At 37.2% G+C, this 23,305-nt stretch overlaps 1 protein-coding gene across 1 annotated transcript in view; it reads right to left on the bottom strand.

The window, feature by feature from the left end:
* LOC114031461 (AT-rich interactive domain-containing protein 1B-like) overlaps positions 1-23,305 on the bottom strand; it is a 550,161-nt gene that overhangs the window by 71,486 nt on the left and 455,370 nt on the right. Inside the window, 1 exon segment of the mRNA XM_027846530.1 lies at positions 14,284-14,463. Coding sequence (XP_027702331.1) covers positions 14,284-14,463 — 180 coding nt within the window.

The following is a 23,305-nucleotide window of genomic DNA, read 5'->3' as shown; positions in this document are numbered from 1 at the left end:
CCTTTAAAAGTACAAGAAATATATTTAATATACATGTATTTTTAATTCATGCAAACAGTCAAAGAAGACAATAACTATAACATTTTATCACTGTTTTGGCTTTTTATACCAATGAAGAATTAATTACTTCCATAACACTAAAGTATTTAATAATGGAACATCTCAGAAAATATTTTAAGTCACTAAGCAGGAATTCAATTTTATATCCTTTAAAATCTTGATCATTTGCCTTAATTTTAAAAGCTAGTGATTTTTGAAGATTTTCTAAACTAACCTAGACCATTTTATAACTCATTAATACAACTTCTCCCTTGCCTGATCTTTTCAGGTTGTCCTGTAGGGCTTTGGACGGTATTGATTTAGCATTTATGGAGCTCATCCTTTCTGATGGAATGTGTATTTGTCACATTTTTTCCTGTTGAAACCCTTCCTTTCTTTGTTTAGGTGCCACTTTTCTCCCTGAGCCTAACAGCTAGAGATGAATCCTAACTCCAAAAATCTCTCATAACTCTCTGACCTCTTTTGTTTTAATTTCATTCTAGTTTTATTTAATGTAAGACGGATGCTATAAACCAGGCCTGCACAACCGACAGTTCACCAAAGGATTTCGTGCGGCCTGCAAAAAATGTAGAGGAAAACATCCTCTTAGTGTCTTGGTGTCTAGGTCTGCTTGAAATCCCTTGGTGTGCCTGGGCCGCAGGATGTGCAGGCCTGCTATAAACAAAGGGAAAACTAGGGACTAAAGAAAAGGCCTAATAGACCTATGAGGTTCACTTCAGATGTAAGGGAAAAAGCAAACTCTAAAGATAAAAAGATTGTAATAAAAAAACTATCTCCAATAGCTGGAGACATTGATAACTGATAAATGGATAATAATAATGATAATAATAACAGCTAGATCTTATATATAGTGCTTTAAAGATTACCAAATACTATATATATACACACACACACACACACATTTATAAAACATCTCATTTGATCTTCACAACAACTCTGTGAGGTAGGTGTTATTAATATCCTTTTTAAAATTATATTTTAAATATATTTTATATATTAATATATATGTTATACACACACACACACATATATTTTTTATTTCCAGTCTCTTCTTGGGATGTAGGAGTATCATCCATTTTGGCATCCTGAGGGCCCCTCTGATATCTCAAGTGTCCCTGCTACAATAAAAGTTGCAAATATTTAAAACTGACTTTTCAGGAAAGCATATTGTTCTGCATCTTTTTAGCTCACTGTATGTGTAGCCCTGACAAAATTCAGACTGCTTGAGATGCTAGGGGAAAAAAACCATCATTTCAGGCCCTTATCATCTCTCACCTGTACTCTGGGGTGGCCTCCTAAATGGTCCCCTTGCATCCAGTCTCCCCCTCCAATCCATCCTCGATTCTCAGCAATCAAATCTGATATACTTAAAAATCACTGGTCTGACCATGCTACTCCCTTAATTAAGAAATTCCAGTGGCTTCCAGAATAACACATTTATTTTGGTATTGAAAGTTCTTCACCAATTTGGCTCAGGCCTACGTCACCAGGATTACTGCATAGAACTCTTCTTCATGCAATCGAGTCTGGCCAAGCTGGATTATTTGCTGTCTCTCACATATAGTGTTCATCTCTCACGTCTGTGCCTTTCTGTAGGCTGTTCCCCGTTCACAGTCATCTTCACTTTGTAGAACCCCCATCCTTCAATGGTCAGCTTCAGGGCAACTTCCTAAAGGAAGCCTATCTCAGTTTCCTCCATTGCTGGAGTCCACCATCACCTCCAGAAATGGCTTTGTATGCATTTGGCATTTTTATGTTCTATATTTTTGTAAGGTGTCCTGATGGCATTAGTTGTTCAGTCATTTTTTAGTTGTTATCTGACTCTGTGTGACTCCATTGTGGGTTTTCTTAGCAAAGATCCTGGAGTGGTTTGCCATTTCCTTCTCCAGCTCATCCGACAGATGAGGAAACTGAAGCAAACAGGGTGAAGTGACTTGCTTAGGGTCACACAGCTAATAAGTGACTGGGACCAGATTTGAAATCATGGAAGATGAGTTTTCCTGACTCCAGGCCTGGCACTTTTTCCACTATGCCACCTAGCTGCCCTTCCTGATGGCAGGGCATTATAAAAAGCAGTTTATGGAAGTCCAGTTTTATTATGCAAATTATAAGAGTTTTAGCCTTTTTTTTTTTTTTTAAACCACCACACTCGATTTAATAGAAAGAGTGTTCTAATCCTTGTCCGGGAGGAATGTAGAGAGTGGAACATGTGGGCTTCTACTCACTATTCTCAGGCTTATTTAAATAACAAGTCATCCCAGCTTTCCTCTGTGAGCAGGAAAAAGACATCTTTCCTTCTTTTTCCCTCCTCCATGACCTCATCCTCCACCCTCCCCCATCTATAATCAAGAGTAGAAATACAGACCTCTTTCCTCACTTTGCTTTTATTAAAAATAAACTAATTCATTGTTTGAATGCACACATAATTAATTCATACATTCATGCTGTTACTTTGTAGCCAGTTTCCACCCTTCTACCCCAAATCCTCATAACTGTCACACTTGGTTAGAAACCCTCTTCAGTGAAAACACATGTGCCCTTTGCTTTGGAAGGAAATGAAATAACACTTTAATCTTGTTTCACAAACCCAACATTTATGCGTTTGTTGCAGAGAATATCCCCACAATGTGGGATAACAGAGAAGGAAGTCTCCTGAATTACTCTGTGTTCCTGCACCTCATTTTTATTTGGCAATCAACAACTTTATGAACAGAAAGGAGAAAAAAAAAAGATTCATAGGTTATCCTGTATCTTTTTCTATTACAATCTTTTTCGGTTCAAATGATGTAGCTACATAGGGAAGAACTCAGCTTCAATCGCCCTGTTTAATTCAGCAGCTGCTCTTTGCTGGATACCAGAAAGCAAACTGTAATGGGGTGGAGTATGTGTTTGACTATAATAACTATACCCACCCACATATACATGCACACACACAGATTATACTGTGCACCCAATCTCTATTTTCTTTCTTCAATCAATCGGGTTTCATGATTTGGCATTCAGCAGTACATGTCAAGGAAATAATAATTACAGAGGCCTCTATTCAGCAGCAGAAACAGAAAAGCTCTTTCCTTTCCTTGAAACTGGTAAGACTCTCTTTACTCTCACATACCTGGGTAAAACTGGTCACTCAAGGCTTAAAATGAGCTTTATATATATATTTTTTTGGAGGGGAGGAAGGAAGGAGGTTAGAGAATGAGCTAGATTTCTTTCTTATTTTATAAAGCAAACAATTCAATACTATATACCAGTTATGATGTGCTTTACACACACACGGCAAAAATGTAAGGTTCCATAAAAGCCAAACAAAACATGAGACAAAAAGCCAGGAATGAGAAGTACAATCTTATTTCCATGTTTCTCTAATAGATCAGTAATTTGTTGGCAATAGCTTTGACAGAAAACAGATGGATCCAGCATTAAACACAATGAATGCAGCAGATGCTGGGCCAGCCTACATCAGCTGGACATGTCAGGCAGCCAAGTCCAAGAGCCCACACTTTTCAAGTGGGTACAGCCTGGCACAGACGTTTTTGGAACACAAACGTATGAACTCTTTGCCCACTTTATCTCTATGACCAATTGATTTTAAATTCCAACCCACCTGGAATTAAATTTAGGCACTAAATGGAAGGTAGTGATGCTGAGATTTCTAGCAAAATCACTATCCTAACTTTAAGAAAAGAAAAATTAAGACATCTATCTTATTTCAATAATATACTTAAAAACCTTTGAAGGGCTACTATTACCAGAAATTTTAAATTAGCTGTGGATTCTCATTATTCTAATCTTAATAAATTGGCTTGGCTTTGAATGAACACAATCTATGGCACATAAAGCCATGATGCAGTGAGGTCCTGTTCTTGGCTGGCCTCAGGCCACCTCACACTGGGCTTCTGGATGCCTAAGAACAACAACTGAGCTGAGCTGGCTAGATTAAGTCATCCTCAATAACTAGGCTTCCAGACCAGTCGGAGAGCTTCAATACCACCAGGATTTGGTTGGGGCTGATGGGAGAGGTTAGAACCAATGCTATCACTCTTCAGCCTCCTGGTTGGACTTCCTGATGGCTCATGGCTTATAACACAATTTAGGAGGCACCTTCAGCCTCTATGCTAGGAATCAGCCTTGGGACACACCGTATCTGTTGAGGTCTTTCAGATGCCTCCTTAGAACAGAGCAACCTAGGACTCGGCAGCATGGAAAGTCTGGGAGTTGTGAGCTGTCCTGAAACCTGAAGGGTTGAACCTGAATCTTCTAATCACCTTCCTTCATCAGGAGACCTCACTATTACTCTACTTGAACTCATTCTCGAATGGTTAGCATACTCCTATCATATACTTTTCTCTTCCCTGTGATACTGAAGTCCCAACTGCCAAACATCTCTGCCGTATTTCCAACTTTAACTTCTCAGCTTCCCTTATTCCCACATTTCAACCTTGTTCCCTCCCTGCCATGTATGCCAATCCACATATGCCCAACTGATGATTAACAGACTTATTTTATTCTATTCTGCCTCCTTTTTCTCCTTCCATCTTCTTTTACTTATGTTTCTGCAACCATCTCTGCCCCACATCAACTCCAAAGTTGTGGCATAAGAATCTGAATATTCCTTTCTTCATCATCATCGTCATCATCATCACCATCATCTCCTCTTCCTCCTCCTCCTCCTACAGAATCCAGATTAATTATCCAATCTAGACGTTGAAATCCATTATCTGTTCAACCTCAGCACATTATCCTTTCTACCTCAATGCATTTAGTGCTCGGACCACAATCTTCTTCTCCACTCCAATTTCTACCCTCGTACTATGGGATTTCAACATACATATCGATAATTTTTTTAAACTTCAAATTTCCAAATCTTCCATTTATTTATTATTTCTATTCAACTTCCATAACCTGTGCCTCATGTGGGAAGAATGTGTTTCAGTGAAAAGCACTGGCTTTGGACTCAGAGGACGGGTGTTCATATCCCACATATAATGCTACTTATGTAACCTTGGGCAAGTCATCTGTAAAATGAAGGGGGAATGGACTAGATGGAACTCTAAGGTCCCTTCCTGCATTAGATTTATAATTAATCTCAGTTATACAGAGGGATGGTCTTATTCTTGGTCTTGCCAATACCCACAAGGGTCCACTATAAATGTATGCTTTCTAATTTCAACTGGGCCCTCACTACAGTAAGACAATCCTATCATTCTTCAATACATTTATTCTCTTACTCTTTTTCTCAAGTCACCTCACATGCCACCCCTCCCATGGGAGGACTTTCCCATATACTTAATGGTATTTTTCCTTCTTCCTCATCTCAAATCTCTCTAAAATCCTCTCCCTACTTCTATCGTTTCTTCCTTCTGTCACTGAGGATAAGGCAGCCTTTTTGTTTGCCAAAGCCAGCCTTTCTACATGGACTCTTGGATCACATCCAGTGCCATCTTCTCCAGCAGCCTGCCTGCACCACCATCTCTCGAATCTTCACTCTCTCACTGGGTCCTCCTCTGTTGCCTACAACCACGTCCAATTCTCCCTCCATTTTTTTCACTACATCTCAGTGGGGCCACTTACTTTTGCCCATATTTCTCTTACCCTTCATAGCTAAACTGTTTGAAAAAGACACCTACAATCAGTGCCTCCATGTATCTCATTCTTTTTTAAATTCTCTGAAATCTGACCTCTGACCTTATCACTAAACTTAAAACTGCTCTCTTCAAAGTAACTAATGTTTTAATTGCCCTTCTGGAATCCTCCTCTTTCTTAACCTCTTTGCAGCATTTGACACGGGTAAATACCTTAGTTTTTGTTTTTATGACTGTTCTTTACTGGTTCTCCTATTTGTCTGATCATTCCTTCCTAATTTCCTTAGCTGGATGTTCAACCATGTCATGATTAAGAAAAAAAAAAAAGCCTCATGAGGTTCTGTCCTGGGCCCTCACCTTCTTTACTCTTCAGACTCTCACTTGGTCATTTCACAAGCTCCCATGGGTTCAATGATCATCTCTATGTAGATGACTCAGAAGTCTACTGGTCTAGACCTAGTCTCTGTCCCATATTACCAGCTGTATATTGGAGATTCAGAAATATGCGCCACCCAGGTATCTCACATTCAATACAGTAGGAACAGAATTTACACTCAAAAATCCATCCCTCTTCTGAACTTCTATGTTACTGTCACGGGCACCATGCTCCTTTGAATCACCCTCACCTTCAACTTCAGTGTCCCCTGAACTCCTTACTCTCACTCACTCTGCACATCAAAGGAGCTGCTAAATCTTGCAATTTCTTCCTCCACTGCCTCTCTTACATATTCTCCCTTTTCACTACTCACAGCCACTACCCTAGTTCAAGCTCTCATTACCTTTTACCTTCTACAAGGCTCCCTGCCTCAAATTCCACCAACACTACAAATCCCATTCACTCTCCACAGCCTGGGGACTGCCTTGGCCCCCCCCCCCCCCACTTCATAAGCTTCCTGTTAAGGGTGAGATTAAACAGCAACGTTTGTTTGCCACGTAAAGCTCACTCACAACAAGAAACTTTTCCATATTCCTAGTTTTTAATACACTGCTCTTCCCCACACACTCTACAATCTAATCAAACTGTCCTTCTCTCTGGCCCTGACAAACACTATTCCATTTTCCATCACCTACACTATAGTGACTGTGCTTCTCCCCTGCCCTCTATTTCTGGGATTTTCTCGCTTTTCAACTCCGCCTCGAACGAAAGACTTCCTTTTAAGACGCAGTTACTTCCTATAGTCTTTCCTGGTCCCCTCATTTATTGATTCCCTCCTAAGGTCACTTTCCATCCCCTGGGTATTTATCGCCCATGCCTCAATTTTATATATAGATAGAGATATAGATATAGAGATATATATCTCTATATCTCTATATCTCTATCTATATATATCTATATATGTACCTTTCTATCATCTATTTCTCTCTCCATCATCTTTCCATTTATCTATCTAGATAGAGATATACATTGCCTCCCCCATAAAAATGTAAGCTCCTTGAAGGCAGGGGCTATTTTTGCTTTTGATTTAAATCCCCCATACCTGCCGTAGCGCCTGACACATAGTAAGCATTTATTAAATGTCTGTTAAGTTTTTGCATAGATTTATTTATTCAATCAAGATTTGAATGCTTCTGGATTGAAGGCATGGGTATAGACTCCCAAAGAGGATATAAAGATGTCTAAGATGAGGACAAGAAATCTCCATTTTTGAACAGGATTTTTATGTTTGTATAAACTAACACAGAATGTTAAAAAAAAAATCACACCTACAAAGGCAACACAAAGGAAAATAAATGATGAAAAAAGTGAATGGTGCTGTTAAAGCAACACCAGGAGCACTGATACTCAGACGGCACAGAAGATAGTGATGAAAGCTAAGAACAAAAAGGACCAAAAAAAAAAAAAAAATCTATGTAGAGGCCAACAATCAATCCCTGGAGGTGGGGGCAGAATTATGCAACTCTTACTTTGCTTTTGTTTTTGCAGAAAAGAGAGAATCAACTTTGACTGAAAAGTATGGAAGCAACTTGGTTAACAAAAGAAGATGCTGATGAGAAGAGATACTAAGACTGCCCACCAGGTCCTCTCAATGAATTTGAGTCTCCAGGCTTGGATGAACTATATCACCAGAAAGAACCAGTGGACTAGACTGAGTCACCACTGATGATCTCTGAAAGTCATGCAGAGTAAATGAATGAGTCTTGCAGCACTAGAGTCAGACAAACAGTACTCATTCTGGAAATGAGGAAAGAAAATAGGTTGGTTCAAACTAAAGGCTAATAATCTTGATTTCAATTCCTGGAAAAATTTCAGTACTGTAATTTTTTATTAATATTAATTATGAGGGGAAACAAAGGGGAATAGCACCTAGATGTGATGGACTCTATGCTAAGTGCTTTACAAATATGATCTTATTTGATCCTCACAAAAGCCCTGGGAAGCAGGTACCATTATCATCTCCATTTTATAGTTGAGGAAACTGAGGCAAAAAGATTAAGTGACTTGTCCAGGGTCACACAGTTGGTTTAAGTGTCTGAGGCCATATGTGAACTCTGGTCTTCCTGATTCTAGGTCTGGGGCCATACACAGCACCACCTTAACTGCCTCAAAGGGATGCTTTGAAGGTTTCAGGAAGTGAACCAGCGATCAATATGAGCCATTTTGGTCTTATCAAGACCATGTCATGCCAGTATATAAGCTCATTTCCTTTTATCAGGTTTAAATGGAATGGTTTGAGCCAGGGCACACCAAAGGCATTCGATTTCATGACATATCTTCTACCCCAAGAAGCAGGACAGTATAATGGAAAGTACTGGACCTCAGAGTAAAGAGAGAACTGAGTTCAGTTCCCGCATCTGACGCTTTCTAGTCACATGGACACAGGTAAATCACTTCCTTGAACCTTATGTAATATGTAACAAGGCAACAATGATAGCCACAGCACTTACCTAGAAGGATAAATAATTGCATGGAAAAGTCATTTATCATCAAGACAACCTTATGTGTAAGTGGAAATACATGATATAGATGACTGTACTAGCTGGTGGATTTGAAATCAGATGAAGAGAGCCCCAAGAGGAGTGATTAATGCCAAGCAGGAGGATTGTATGGCTCTGTCCTTAGTCCTGTTCTAATCAACATTTTGGTCAACTGCTTAGATAAAGACATAAATAGAATGCTTATAAAATCTTCAAATGCCAAGAAGCTTGCGGCAACTACTAACATGTTGGCTCGTGGGCTCATAGTATTAAACAGAATTATGTTAGAAAAAAATCCCAATGGGCTAGATAGGCAGAATCTAATAAGATGAAATTAAATAGGGATCAACACAAAATCCTAGACCCAAATGTAACAAAAACAATTTTGTGATCAAAGAGGTGGGGACTATGGCCAAATAACACTTCGCATGAAAAAGACCCAGAGGTATTAGGACTATAGTAATAATTATAATAGTATCAATGGCTAGCATTCATATAGTACTTTGAGATTTGCAAAGTGCTTCACATTATGTTATTTCACCCAATTCTCACAACAATGCTGTGAATCAGGTGTTATTATCGTCCCCACTTTTTTCAGATGACAAAGGTGAACCTGCGAGAGGGTAAGTGACCTGTTCAGGGTCACAGAACTAGAATGTATCTGAGGCAGGATATGAACTCTGGTCTTTCTGACTCTATGCCTGGTCATCCACTGTGTGACCTAGCTTAACGTGAGTCAACAGTGTGACAAAGGAGCCAAAAAAGCTAACACAATCTTGAGATCCCTACTAGAAAAAGAATATTAAGGAAAGGGAAGTTATTGTTCCAATATACTCCCTTTCCTGCCAGACCACATCTGGTGGGTTATGTTTAGTTTGGAGTGATTCATTTTTCAGGAAAAGCTGGACGACATCCAAACTAGCTGGTGACAGCACTTGAAATGGAGCCATTTTAGGTTAAGTGGAAGGAATTTGGGATTCTATACGGAAGACCATTCTCTCTTCCTTTTCAGTTTCCTTTTCTGTATTGTCTTTTCCCATAGACTATAAGCTTCCTGAGGGCAGGCACTGTCTCTTTTTTCTTATTTGTATCCTCAGCACTTAGCACAATGCCTGGCACATAGGAGTTTTTTTTTTTGTTTTTGTTTTTTTTTTTAAGATCACTTGTTTTAGATGCTGCAGATGAAGTTTCTCTTTAGGTTGGAGTCTGATGAGGTAACTTCTGAGGTTCTATTATTATATATACCACGAAGAATAGGACAATCAAATAATTAACTACTTGGTAAGACAAATATTTTAGTGGATTAAAGCTAGACCTTAAGAACCCATTTAAGTGGACAGCCAAGAAGTGGGAAGATCATTACCATGGAGGCTCCCTTGTTCCTCTGATATGCTACAAAACTCATGCAAAGTTGCTTGACTGCTCACATACTATGGATGGAATGGGGAATCCCCAACCCTAATCCCTTCAGGGAGATGAAGGACCACTGGCCCAATCAATGGTCCTTACCATCTGCCCTGCCTCTATACTCCCTAGATTACTGTTCTACTAATGTAACCTGAACACCTGTAGACCTTGCCATCCACCCCTACAACTAGACTCTTAGAATATCCAGATCTTTCCACTTGCCCAGAAACTGAACTTTCTTTTCTATGTTGTCCCTTTGACAATTACAGTGTGAGCCCCTTGATTGCAGGCACTCTCACTTCAGTATTTGTATCCCCAGGGCTTAGTACACAGTAAGTACATAATAGGGGTTTTCATTTATTAATATGCTACATAAGTGGTTAATAACTTAATGGTTAATAAATGTACTTAGTAACATTTATGACTCTTAAAAATGACTAAATACCCATTTTAGCATTCCAAAATCATGAATTTTATAGTTCCATCATCTTCAGGAAGTTATTCAAAATGAGTTACTGGTATCATGCAAGAGACCTATTATTCTTTTGGAGTGAAATCAGTTGGAATACTTTAGACCTCCGAAACAGATTCTACTATTAAAAATGAAAGCTGACTAAAGAAAAGGGACTAAGTCCTACTGTTTGGGAAAAGCAGATTGGGGCACTTCTGCACATGTTTTGATCTACAGCAACGTTAATTAAATTACTGTTCTTAAGCACTGATTGTTACCTTAATAGCCTAAATTTGTTAAGTTGCAGGGTAAAAAGTGCCCAATATGCTGTTCAACATTTTTGTAAATGATTTGGATAAAGGCAGAGTTAGCATCCTTTTAATATTTGTGAGTAACACAAAGCTGGAAGGGATGGATAACAGAATGGTTGAAAGAACTGGGACAAAAAAAAAAGATATAAACAGGTCTTGTACTTAAGTTAAAAAAAAAAAACAACCCAATTACACAAGTACAAGATGGAGGAAAAATGACTAGACAGCAGCTCATGTGAAAAGGGGTTGAAGGCTTTTGCAGACTTTAGAGTCAATATGTCAATAGCATGACCTAATCATAAATTATCTGAGACTGTAATAATAGAATTAAGGTATCTAGGTGAGGGACAAGACAGTCTAATTACAAACAAGATCACTGATGTACCTGATCCAGTTTTGGGTACCATATCTTACAGAGAGACATAGTTTACTGGAGTGGACCTAGAGATGAGGAACCAAGATGTTAAAGAAACTTTAAACCATGTCCTATAAAAGTCGGTTGAACGAAATATTTAGCCTAGAGAAAAGAGCTAAGGAGAAGGAAGGGTGCTTGTGGTGAGAAAAAGATAAATAGAACAGGACACCCTATAAGGCAGTCAGTTTCTTGTCATTTGTGGTGCTGAAACAAACACTGGATGATCACTTTTTGGAGATGTTGTATAAGCAACAGCGTTTCCAAAAGAATGCATGACAATAAATGGATAAACCCCTAGTCAGTCACAGCACAAGGTAATTCCACATCTTCACACAAAGGGTCTCGATCTGATTGACACAGAGAGCGCTAATGCTTTCCTAGGAAAGAACTGTGGTAGAGCACCTGATGGACAGAATACAAATAACCTAGTCCAATATGAGTAGGAGTCGATTAAACGGATAAAAATAGGGCACACACCTTTAAAAAAAAATCTGTGAAAAGAAATGATCTTTGGAGTAATATCATCTTCTATACTGTTATAAACTCTACAGACTACTTCATAATACATAAAAATGTGAGAATTTATAGTCCAAACGGAGGAGAGGGAATCAATGACCTGTAAAAAATGTTAAGTAAGGAATAGCCAAGTTTAATAATTTCAGTCATTCAGCCAACATAAAACCTACCACACTCAAGGCATATTATGGGAAACACAAAGATGAAACAGACCCATTGCCCTGCTCTGAAGAAGTTTACAATCTAGTAGGTGAGATAAAACATGTAGAGTAAGAGTCATAACGCAAGGTAGGTGATACTCTGTTTTGCAAGACAGGTACAAAGGATGTGCTATGGGTTTTCGGAGGAGAGAGAATCCTTTTGGTTAGATGGGGTGAAAAGCTCTGGAGCAAAAATGTCAGTGAGTCTGTTGATAATCAATTGAGAGTTCTAACTCTCAGCTTATCTCCATGATAGCAGAAAAATACATTAAAATCTATTGGCATTGAATAGTCCTTTCAAAATAATACTTTCATCCATTTGTCCCACCAGGAAGTTTTGTTTTCCCAGGCAGCTTTCCATGACTCATGAAATGGAATTCAATACATAATTTTCTTAACAAAGATAGGGAAGAACTTTGAAACTCAAGAAATGAAAATCATTGGTTTTCTAATATGTTATTTAAAATTTTAATGTGACTATAGTATCTTTCTACAGGATTGTTCCTTGTTCTTATGGTCAGATAGGAACATATAAAAAAAAAAGAGGAAATATACAAGTATCCAGACCACTATGCCTAACTTTATGGATAGACTCCAGTAAGTAAGACAAAACGGTTAGATTTGTAGAACTCAAAATTAGTGTTGAACAGGATTTAGGGTGATAAATGACCTTAGGAATCATCTCATGCTCTCTCTACTCATTTTGCAGATGAGGCAAGTGAAACTCAAAAAAATCAAATAAATTACCTGAGGTCACACTGGTAGGAAAGTGAACAATCAAACCCAGGTTCCTTGCCTTTAAGTCTGTCCTTTATATCACAGTCATTGAAATGACTCAATAAATGTCTACTTTAAAATGTCCATGAAATAGTGGTGGACATGACATGTCTTCAACATAAACAGACAACCTTGTTATGAAGATCATAGATTGTCTAAGAATTCCCTATCCCGTCCTGATCATCTTCATTTGATATTATCGAGTATTTTCTGGAGACTTTAGTTAACTATGGAAAATGAGTCCAGTCATCCCTCTGCAAATTACCTTTCAATGTCTGATGTAAACAAATACATCATAGCTAATGACCTCAAGAATCTATAAAATAACTTTAAAAACACAAATTCTCCCAAACCTCACTGACCTGATTTTAAAATGCATGTGTGTAAGCTCTGGGAATATGGTACAGTGGAATCAGAGAACCTCACTTCCAGCCCTCTCTTGGTCACTTAGTAGCTATTATGAATGATGCTCAGCTATTGATTCAGTCCTGGTTCTAGTGAACCTCTCTTTCTTTCAGACAAAGGTCTCCCTATGTCACTCAGGCTGGAAGTGCAGTAAAAATTCACAGGTCTGATGCCAATACTGAATGAAAATTGTGTCTGGCTACATTTTCTCAGTCCGAGGCTAATTTACCCGTCCCTGGATAGCCTGGGGACCCTCTGATAATAGGAGGTGTCCCATGTTGGTCCCAGACTTAGTATGGACACCCAATGACCTTTACCACTGTTGCATTTGAGAACTACTAAATTCAAGCAGTAGACAAGTCTTAGCATCACCTAGTAACAGGGATAATTGGTATATGCTATCATACCTTCTCATTTCTAGAATGAGAACACTGCACTGGACAGTCTCTAATATCTTGTCAACCTCTAAACCTATGACCCATCTGCCTCTGAGATATCTCTCAAGCACAGAAGAATTTGTATTTTCCTACAACATCCTTCAGTTTCTCCCCTGAAAGGCATGAAAGAATCTATGAATTTCTCATTTTTCTATGAAGGTCAGAAACTCATGAAAACATCTAACAGAAGATTAAAAAGGAATATGGGGTGGGGCTTTTCTTGGATAACAAGGAAAAAAGAATGTATAAGTACTGGTAGGAGGAAAAAGTAACTTAGACCCGAACAATAAAATTAAAGTTTAAATTATAAACGATTTGGGAGCTGGACCTGTGTCTTTTATACACCAAGAACAATTTCATATTTATACACTTACTAGCTATGTAACCTTGAGCAAATCACTTAACATCCCTGGGCCATAGTTTTTCCATCTGTAAAATGAGAGGACTGAATGAGATGGAATCTGAGGTACCCTCCTGTTCTGAATCTATGATACAAAGTATAAATGCGAAACAGAAGTTTTATGAGGATCAATCCAAAATAATTTCTGCTCTCTCTTAACACTTAATTTTGGACCAATGAACAATCTTACATTCCTCCAAATTTAACACAAAAATAAGTGTTTTAACAAAATATGATGTTTCTAATAAGATTATTAAGATTACTGAGTTTTATATCAATAATTTGGGGGGACGATATGCATGTATATATGTGTCGACACGTATACATAACATGTACGTATATGTGTTTACATATATACACACACACACAACACATATACATACTACTTAATTTTTTTTTTTTTTACCTTGTGGTCCATATTGGCTCATCTGAGGACCATAAGCCCCACTCGAGTTACTCTGTTGAAAGCTACTGATTCCAGGATGTATCTGTCCTCCAGGGGAAGGATGAGGTGACATAGATGGTCCAGTTTGTTGAGGCCCATACTGAGACATCTGAGGGTTCCTTTGTGTGCCTGTCATAAAACCTAGAAGGAAAATGAGTGTAAAAAAGTATAAATTGACATATCATAAAACTTTCACATATAAAATATAAATCTTGAGTTGCAGATGAACTTTTCCTTTTAAATGAGACTTCTTTATGATTCTTGACACCTGATAATGTACCAAGGACAAACTTCAACCAACTTTCTTGCTTAGAAATCTCGTGGACTAGAAGATAAGCGAGACTTAACAGAAAGTCATCTAAGATGGCTCAAGGCAGACTCAAATCCTGAATCTGGAGGTGAACCTAACGGCTGCCCCAGAAGAGGGAAAACTCTTTTACAGCTCAGTGCACTGTAGATAGGGACAAAAGAATAGCACATCTAACTCAATCAACATTTCATTATATCTGAAGCTCCAACAAAAAACTGCCAGGATCAAATTGCTTCTTGGAAGAAGAATTTCGTTAAGCCCCCTGAATATCCTTTCTTTCTTCTTCAATGTCCCACAGACACACCATATTTAATTCTACTGTGACCATTTTAATTATGTTATGATTTCCACTCAGATCTCCTACCTGAAGCCATCCTTATCTTCCAAGGCATATCAAAATGATTCTTTTTTGCAGGAAGCATTACTCAACCACTCTAGTCCACAATGATATTCCCTAAGCCCCCATAGCATTTGCTGTCCACATCATTCAATTTGGCACAAAAACAGCTTATTAATGAAATAATCAAGTAGGACTGATTCAAAAGCTTTAATCAAGTTCAGAGATATTATATATATTTCTTTTCCCTCATTAACAAGACTTCTAATAGAAAACAAAATGAAATTGGCCTGAATATTATTTGCTTTTCCATAAAACTTTATGTTCTTCCCAGTGTCAGCAAAATGATGATTTGTTCTAACATTTTCCCACGTATTTTAGTTAAAGCTGACTGGCACAAAACTTAGTGCTATCTTTTATTACTTCATTAGCAATGGTTCTTACGTTTGCCCTTTCCAGTTCTTAGTTACATTGTTGTGTTACAAACAAAGGGAAGCGGAGAATGGGATGAGTGCTCCCATAAAACAGAAGCAGAGAGCAGGATCTATTAGAAACCAGAATCCAACAATATTTTGTTTACAAGGGACACACTTGAAACAGAAAGACACACACAGAGTTAAAATAAAGGTCTGGAGTAGAATCTAATATGCTTCGGCTGAACAACAACAAAAAGAAGGGCATGAGTGGCAATTAACATCTCAGACAAAGCAAAAACAAAAATAGACCTAATTAAAAGAGATAATCGGGGAAACTACATTATGCCAAAAGGTACCACAGACAATGAAGTAATATTAAAAACTTCTTTTGTACAAGTTTCTCTGATAAAAGCCTAATTTATCAAATACATACTGTGTATAGAAACGAATCCAATTTACAAAAATTAAGAACTCTTCTCCAGTTGATAAATGGTCAAAGGATACAAACAGGCAGTTTTCAAAAGAAGAAATCAAAGCTATCTAAAGTTATATGGGAAAAATGCTCTAAATCACTACCGATTGGATAAAGAAAAAAAACAACTTTGAGGTACCACCTTACTCCCATCAGAAATGACAAATGCTGGAGAGGATGAGAAAGAATGGGTACACTAATGAACTGCTGGTGGAATACTGAACTGGTCCAACCATTATGGAAAATGATTAGGAACTATGCCCACAACTGTGCATACCCTTTGACCTAGCAATACTACCACCAGTTTGTATCCCAAAGAGATCAAAGGAAAAGGAAAAGGACCAGTTTTACAAAAATATTTATAACAGCTCTTTTTGTGGTGGCAAAGAATTGGAAATTGAGAGGATGCCTATCAATTAGGGAATGGGCAACCAAGTTGTTGCACGTGATTGTGATGGAATACGATTGTGCTATAAAAAAAATGATAGGTGGGGGTAGTTTCAGAAACATATGGTAAGACCTATGTGAACTGATGCAAAGTGCAGTAAAAAGAAGGGGGAAATCACTGTGTATAGTAATAGCAATGTTGTAATGATGACAAACTGTGCTAGATATGGCTATTCTGATTTCAAAGGACTCATGATTGGAAAATGCTATCCACCTTCAGAGAAAGAAAACTGATAAACTCTAGGTACAAACTGAAGCTCATTTTTTTCTTTACTTTCTTTACTTTTCTTGCTTTTTAACAAAAATATGGTTAATATAGAAATATTTTACATGATTTCACATGTATAATTGATAAAATATTGATTGCCTTCTCAATGGCAGTGGGAAGGAGTATGGAAAAAGAAGGAGAGAACTTGGAACTAAAAATTTTAAAAGAAAAGAATGTTTAAAATAAATAACAAAACAGAAGAAAAAAAAGGGCAACAGGCTAAGAATATGGAAGCTGAGGTTTGGGTGCTGTCTCTACCACTTATTAGTTGTGTGTGAATAATAACTTATCAGAGGCTCAGTTCCCTGATCAATAAAATGGTAATAACATTTAAACTATGCTAACTGTTCAAAGGTTTGTTGTAAGAAAAGTCTTTCGCAATCTTCTGCAAACTTTAAAGTGTTACAACATATGAACTATTATTCTGTGATCAGAAATGCTGATAGTGCTGTTAATAATCACTGGGAAATCAGGAAGAACAAATTTTAGGGATAAAGGATGACCTCGGTTCTGAGCATGGTCAGTTTGAGGTTTTTGTGGGAAATAGCCACTAGGCAGTGTGAAGACCAGATCCGGTGCTTGGCAAACAGTGGAGGTTTCAGATTCATATTCAAGGAAACCAGTGAATCAAAAAGCATTTATTAAGTGCCAATGAGTACCAGGCACTGAGAATATGGAGGTTCTATTCTAATAAGGAAGAAAACATACCCATTCATAGGTATATACAGAATGCACACAAAGTATGAGAAGGTGCCAAATGGTCTTAGTAGAGAGAGCACTTTACTCACCTACAAGAATGAAATTGGGTGGCAGGTAGGTGGCACAATGGATAGAGCACCACCTTTGGAGTAAGCAGGACCTGAGTTGAAATCTGGCCTCAGACACTTGACACTTACTAGCTGTGTGACCCTGGGCAAGTCAAGAAGAAGACAAAGAAGAAGAAGATGAAGACAAAGAAGAAGAAGACGATGAAAAAGAAGACAAAGATGAAGAAGGAGGAGGAGGAGAAGAAAAAGAAGAAGAAGGAAATCATAGATCCAGGCCCTAGAGCTATATACCATATCATGTACATATATGTACACACATGTGTTTTTGAGTGGAGAGATGTGGATGGAGCATGGGACCTGGAATCTGGAAGACCCAAGTTCAAATGTTGCTTCAGATACTTCCTTGATGTTTAACACTAGTAAAGTCACTTAACTTGAATCAGTCTCCTCTTTTGTAAAATGGAGATAATAATAGCACCAATTTCCTAGGGTTGTTTTGAGGATAAAAAGAGATAAGAATTATAAAGCACTCTACAAACATTAAAATATTATATAAATGCTAACATCATCATTGTTGTTGTTGCTGTAGTTAGAAAATAACAATGACCATCCAGCTAGGATTATTTTATGAAAATCATTTATACTGGCATAAGGCTTTGCTAAAAGTAACATTTAAAAAACCCTATCTCTGCTAATATCATAATCATACCATGAGAGGTTAAAACAAAAAGGTTACCGGAAAAAAACATTTCTACCAAAGGTAGAGAATATATAGCCATTTTAGTGTCTCTTATTCAGAAATAAAGGGAAGCTTTAAAAATTGCCCTTTTCAGACATAAATAAATTAATTAAAATGAAAAATGGTGCCTGGATTTCTTTGGTTAATGGTATTCCTTTTACCTTTAGCATCTTGTACAGATTAAATAAGATTAATTATCATGGTTAGAGTCATGTGTTTGTGTAAGTGTGCACATGTGGGTGAATATCCTGGGGATGTTTCTTGATGCCTTTAGTTTTACTAATATGGAAGACTTTGAAAATTCCTTTTTTTCATTAAAATGATTTCTGAAAATAAAATCTGAAAACAGATTTTTCTATTTCCACCGATGTGCCAGTTGCTTGTGTGGCACTGTTTGTTTCATTTAGAAAGCTGTTGTAAAATAGCAGCTTGTTCCATGGCTTCTGAATAGACAGACTGGCAGCTGTGAGAATCCAGCTGTATTTTAAAAAGGTGAGAAGCTTTTCCCTTAATTACAAACCATCTGATTATTTTTTTTATAAAAGCAAAACTTCCTAGTAAGTGAAACTAAAAAAATGGTAAATATGTATATGTGTGTGTGTGTGTGTGTGTGTGTGTGTGTGTGTATATATATATATCTCCTTTTAAGTATTGTAGACAGGAATGCAAAATACATACACATTAAAGACCATAATATATTACACAAGTATGCCCCATTAAAAAAGAAAAGAAAGAAAAAAAATGTCCCATATACAAAAATCCTAACTCAAAAACCAGCAATTGGGGGCAGGCTCATATCACCTTATAAAAGTTTTCACTACAGTGAACTTTAAAATGCCACTTTCAGATTACACATACACTTCAAGAAATATATGTAATTCATAAAGTGAAGTCAACTTATATTTTCATAAAGTTTATAAACTGACTATTTCAGACGCATTAAGCATAATTTTCAAAGTGTACAAAAAATTGGAAAACACAAATAAAGAACCATATTGCTTCTGTCTTCTATGCTTCACTGTAGCCCAATGCTAAATTTTCATACATACATAGAATACAACATGACTCAAAGAGTTGTTTCAGTTGCCATGTAGGTAAAGAAAGAACTGGGTATTCTCAGGAAATACTTGAACAAAGTGAGTTGACACAGTACTCATACTACCTCTTTCATAGGATTGTTGAGAAGAAATATCTTGGTAATGCAAAGAAGTTAAATTTAAGATTATATATTGATTTAAAAACATTGGCCTAAGAGATTCATAGCTGAGATTTCAAAATCAGAAGTAAAAACTATTCTATGTTCTTTGTGATATACAGAGCAATGTGTTAGGGGATAATGGAGTTGTGTTGGCATGTGTGTGTATGTATGTTTGTGTGAGCGTGTGGGTACGTACATGTGTATGCACTGAAGGTGAGGTAAAAGAGGTCAGTAATGTATTACTTCCTAATTCTCATGAAAGAAATGGAAAACAATGACAAAACATCACAAGAGATGAATATTAGGCAATATACAGTCATCTAGAAGTTATTATCTAGAGGTCATTTAGCCATCAACCTTAACTTTAAGAAATACTGGTGAGAAAACTAATACAATAATCACTAAACAAAGCTCATGCATGCCCCTCATAGGACAGTCCCATAGTCTTTTAATTAGAACCTACATATCTGTATTTAAAAAAATTCTGAAAGTTTTGTTATTTATTATGTTAAATCAAAGCAAATTAGAAACAGCAGACTAGTGGGGCAAGGAGGATTAGGGAAGGCAACCATTATCCCTGTGCAGGGATAATGACAACAAAAAGTTAGAGGTGACAGCAAAAGAAAAGACAGAAAAATTCTTAGAAACATAGCACAAGAACTCAATAAGCACAGCATTCAGGGCCCATTTAAGGTAGAAGCAAATAGTTCTGACCTCAAAGATCCCTAAAGGGGCAGCTAGGTGGTATAGCAGATAGAGCACCAGCCCTGCATTCAGGAGGACCTGAGTTCAAATTCGACCTCAGACACATAACACTTACTAGCTGTGTGACCCTGGGCAAGTCACTTAACCCCACTGCCTGACCAAAAAACAAACAAAAAAAGATTCTTAGAGTCACTATTGTATTAGGTACAATAACTGATACTTTTTAATGATAACATAGGTAATATATTTTTAAAAGGAATATTTTATTTTTCCCCAATCACATGTAAAGACAAATATATTAATTAATAAAAAAAAAAATTCTGAGCTCGAAATTCTCCCTTCCTTCTTCACCTTCCCTCTCCTTTAGACTAACCCATATAACATTAAGAAAGAGTCCAATTATGTCAAATATAATCTGTTCAAAACAGCAACCAAATGTGATCAATTTTTTAAAGATTTAAACACATTGTTTAAAATAATTCTAAAGATATGGTATTTAAATAAGGAAACTTTAATCATCTGGAAAAATATACTAATGTGAGTGACCTCATTTATTGACAGTGACAGGTATGGGAAGTGTCGCTATAATCCTATGATTCTTCTTCCATATCTGAACTTTCTTCCAGTTATTCACATTAAAAGTGAGACAGATTGTGGGAACTGTGCACCCATGAGTCACGGTCTACTTCCGTCGTCGACCAGATGCATCAATCTTCAACATTCTCATCCTGGTTTGCTGAAGAATAATGACTCACCTAAGGTTATACTGTAATTGCTGATGAAGTGAAATGAAATCTACATCTCAAATGTCTTTCTTACTTCCTAATTCTCTTTTTATTACCGGAAATCACTGCTTTAACATGCAAATATTTTAAGGAGAAACAATAAAGCAAAAACTGAAAATAACATGCAAATAATGGAAAATAAGAGTACTTTCATTTTTTTAAGTTTTCCTTTCCTTTCAAGTTTCATGGTATGGGTTCTAAGTACTGTTAGTCTAGGTAGGGGAAGAAAGGCCAGCTACTACAATTTCTATTCAATGCTTGGACAAACCTCTCTATAGTATCCCCAGGGGTCAAGGATAATAATAATAACAATAACAATAATAACAACAATAACAATAATAATGATAGTGCTTTAATATTTTAAACTGCTGGAAATGTATTATCTTTTGATTCTTACAACAACCCCAGAAGGTAGACAGTATTGATTATATTTATAATATTATTTATGTTTGTATATATATAAATAATATTATTTATGTTTATAGGAGGTGCAGTGGATAGAGCACTGGGATGGGAGTCAGAACCAGATGAGTTCAAATCCCTTCTAAGACACATACTTGCTGTGTGAGCCTAGGCGAGTCACTTAACTGTAACTCATCTGTAAAAAGGGGATATACTAGTATCTACCTCCCAGGGTTGTGGTAAGGATCAAATGATAGAATACTTGTAAAAGTGCTTAGCACAGTGCCTGGCACATGGTAGGTGCTATATAAATTGATTATTATACTATATTAAATAAGTTATATATTAGGGTGTCTAGAAGCCTTAGCCTAGAGTCAGGAAGACCCAAGTTCAAATCCACCCTTAGACACTTATTAGCTGTATGACCTAGGGCAAGTAACTTAAGTTCTGTCTCCCTTGATCCATGGAGAAGGAAATGTCAAACCACTTCATTATCGTTGCCAAGAAAACCTCACGGACAGTTTGGTCCATGGGATCACGAAGAGTTGGACAAGACTGGACAACAACAATGTTATATATTATAACATATTAAATGAAATATATTATATATGCAGTGTTATTATTATTTACAAATTGCCTATTTGTTACTTATCTACAAGCTCATATATATATATGAACATGGGCTTTTTTGGGAATAAAGATGATGAGAGAAGACAAAAATCCTTTAGATAGATAAGTATTATGAACCATATACTGTTATCTCCAAAATGACTCAAAATTTAATTGGATATTCTTTTGAAAATGCACTAATTAAAAGGTAGCAGGATTATGAAACAGATTTGATAGCCAAGTCAAAGGTATAATTCTTGGCAAAATCAAGAAACCTCAGAGAATCACAGAATTAAAATGGGCAATTAGTTGGTTACTAGCCTCCAATAAGACTTCTTTTTTTCTATTTCAGACAGACCACCAAATACTATTGGGGAATCTCAAAAGATGGTGGGAAAAAAAGGGGGAGTACTTAAATATAAGGCCTGAATTATTAATAAGTGAAATAGGAAAAAGGAAGAGGGTAGAAACTGAGAAAGAAGACAGAGATCCCCAAACTCTCAACTACGAGAGAGCATAAAAACTGAATTTCTTCATCAAAGAAGCCTCTTTTAGCAAGTTAAGAGCTGAGCACTGTCAGGGTACCAATAAAATACTCAAGGTTCTCCGAGCCACCAAAAAGCGGAGCACATTTTCCCTTTGGCACATGCAAAATTTATTTTCATGTTGGCATCTGTTAAAACTCACAGAACGACTGCCTTGTTTCTTCACGCCAGTTCAACAAAAGATGTTTCGCCACATGTGTGAAATAATGGTCACACACAGCACCACCTAAGCAGAGGGTGTCTGACTATGAAGGCAAGCTAAAGAGACTTCTTTTTAGAAAGAGCTGCCAGGTTGATACTGGAGCAGAAAATGGAATTAAGAAAATATTGCTGTTACATTTTAATATGTTCAGGGTTTATCTCTCTGCCTGTTTCTCTTTACAACATCAATTGCTTTGAGGAAGACAGAAACTAATGACTCATTCAAGGCTTTAACCCGGACCCCCTAGTGTTCTACCAGCTGTGCTATTAGGTTAACAGGCTGAACTGTTCTCACTTCTTTTCCTGATCCTCCAGCACCCTGTATATACAGAGAGATGCAGTAATATCTCAAGTTTTCCCAATCTTTCCCCACAATGCCCTCTTAGCTACTGACTAGCATAGAAATTCACATCATCTATCATTAATAAATTGGAATCAAGGGAGGGATCTGACTGACCACCCAGATGGTAGTTGGGGACAAAACATCCAACCTTTCCTTACGCAAACTGTCTAAGTTCTGTGTGATGCCAGTTCTAAGCTCGACACTCAGGGCAGAGACCAATGTTTCCATGAACCTGTGAACTGGCAGAAACAAACAAACAACTTTCCATGTGGCCCCCAATTCATCCTGAGAAACCCAGATTTAGAGGTTGAAGGCATAGTAGAGAATCTCTAGCCCAATCTTATCTTTTTACAGAGGAAGAAACTGAGAACCGGAAAGGTAGAGCAATTTGTTCAAGGTCACACCAGGGGCAGAAGCAGAAAGAAAACCTTCGTCCTCC

The sequence above is a fragment of the Vombatus ursinus genome, unplaced genomic scaffold (assembly GCF_900497805.2).
Source record: "Vombatus ursinus unplaced genomic scaffold, bare-nosed wombat genome assembly UNPS02015175.1, whole genome shotgun sequence".
Taxonomy (NCBI): domain Eukaryota; kingdom Metazoa; phylum Chordata; class Mammalia; order Diprotodontia; family Vombatidae; genus Vombatus; species Vombatus ursinus.
Note: the sequence above shows the minus strand (reverse complement) of the source record. Positions and strands in the feature narration are given on the sequence as shown.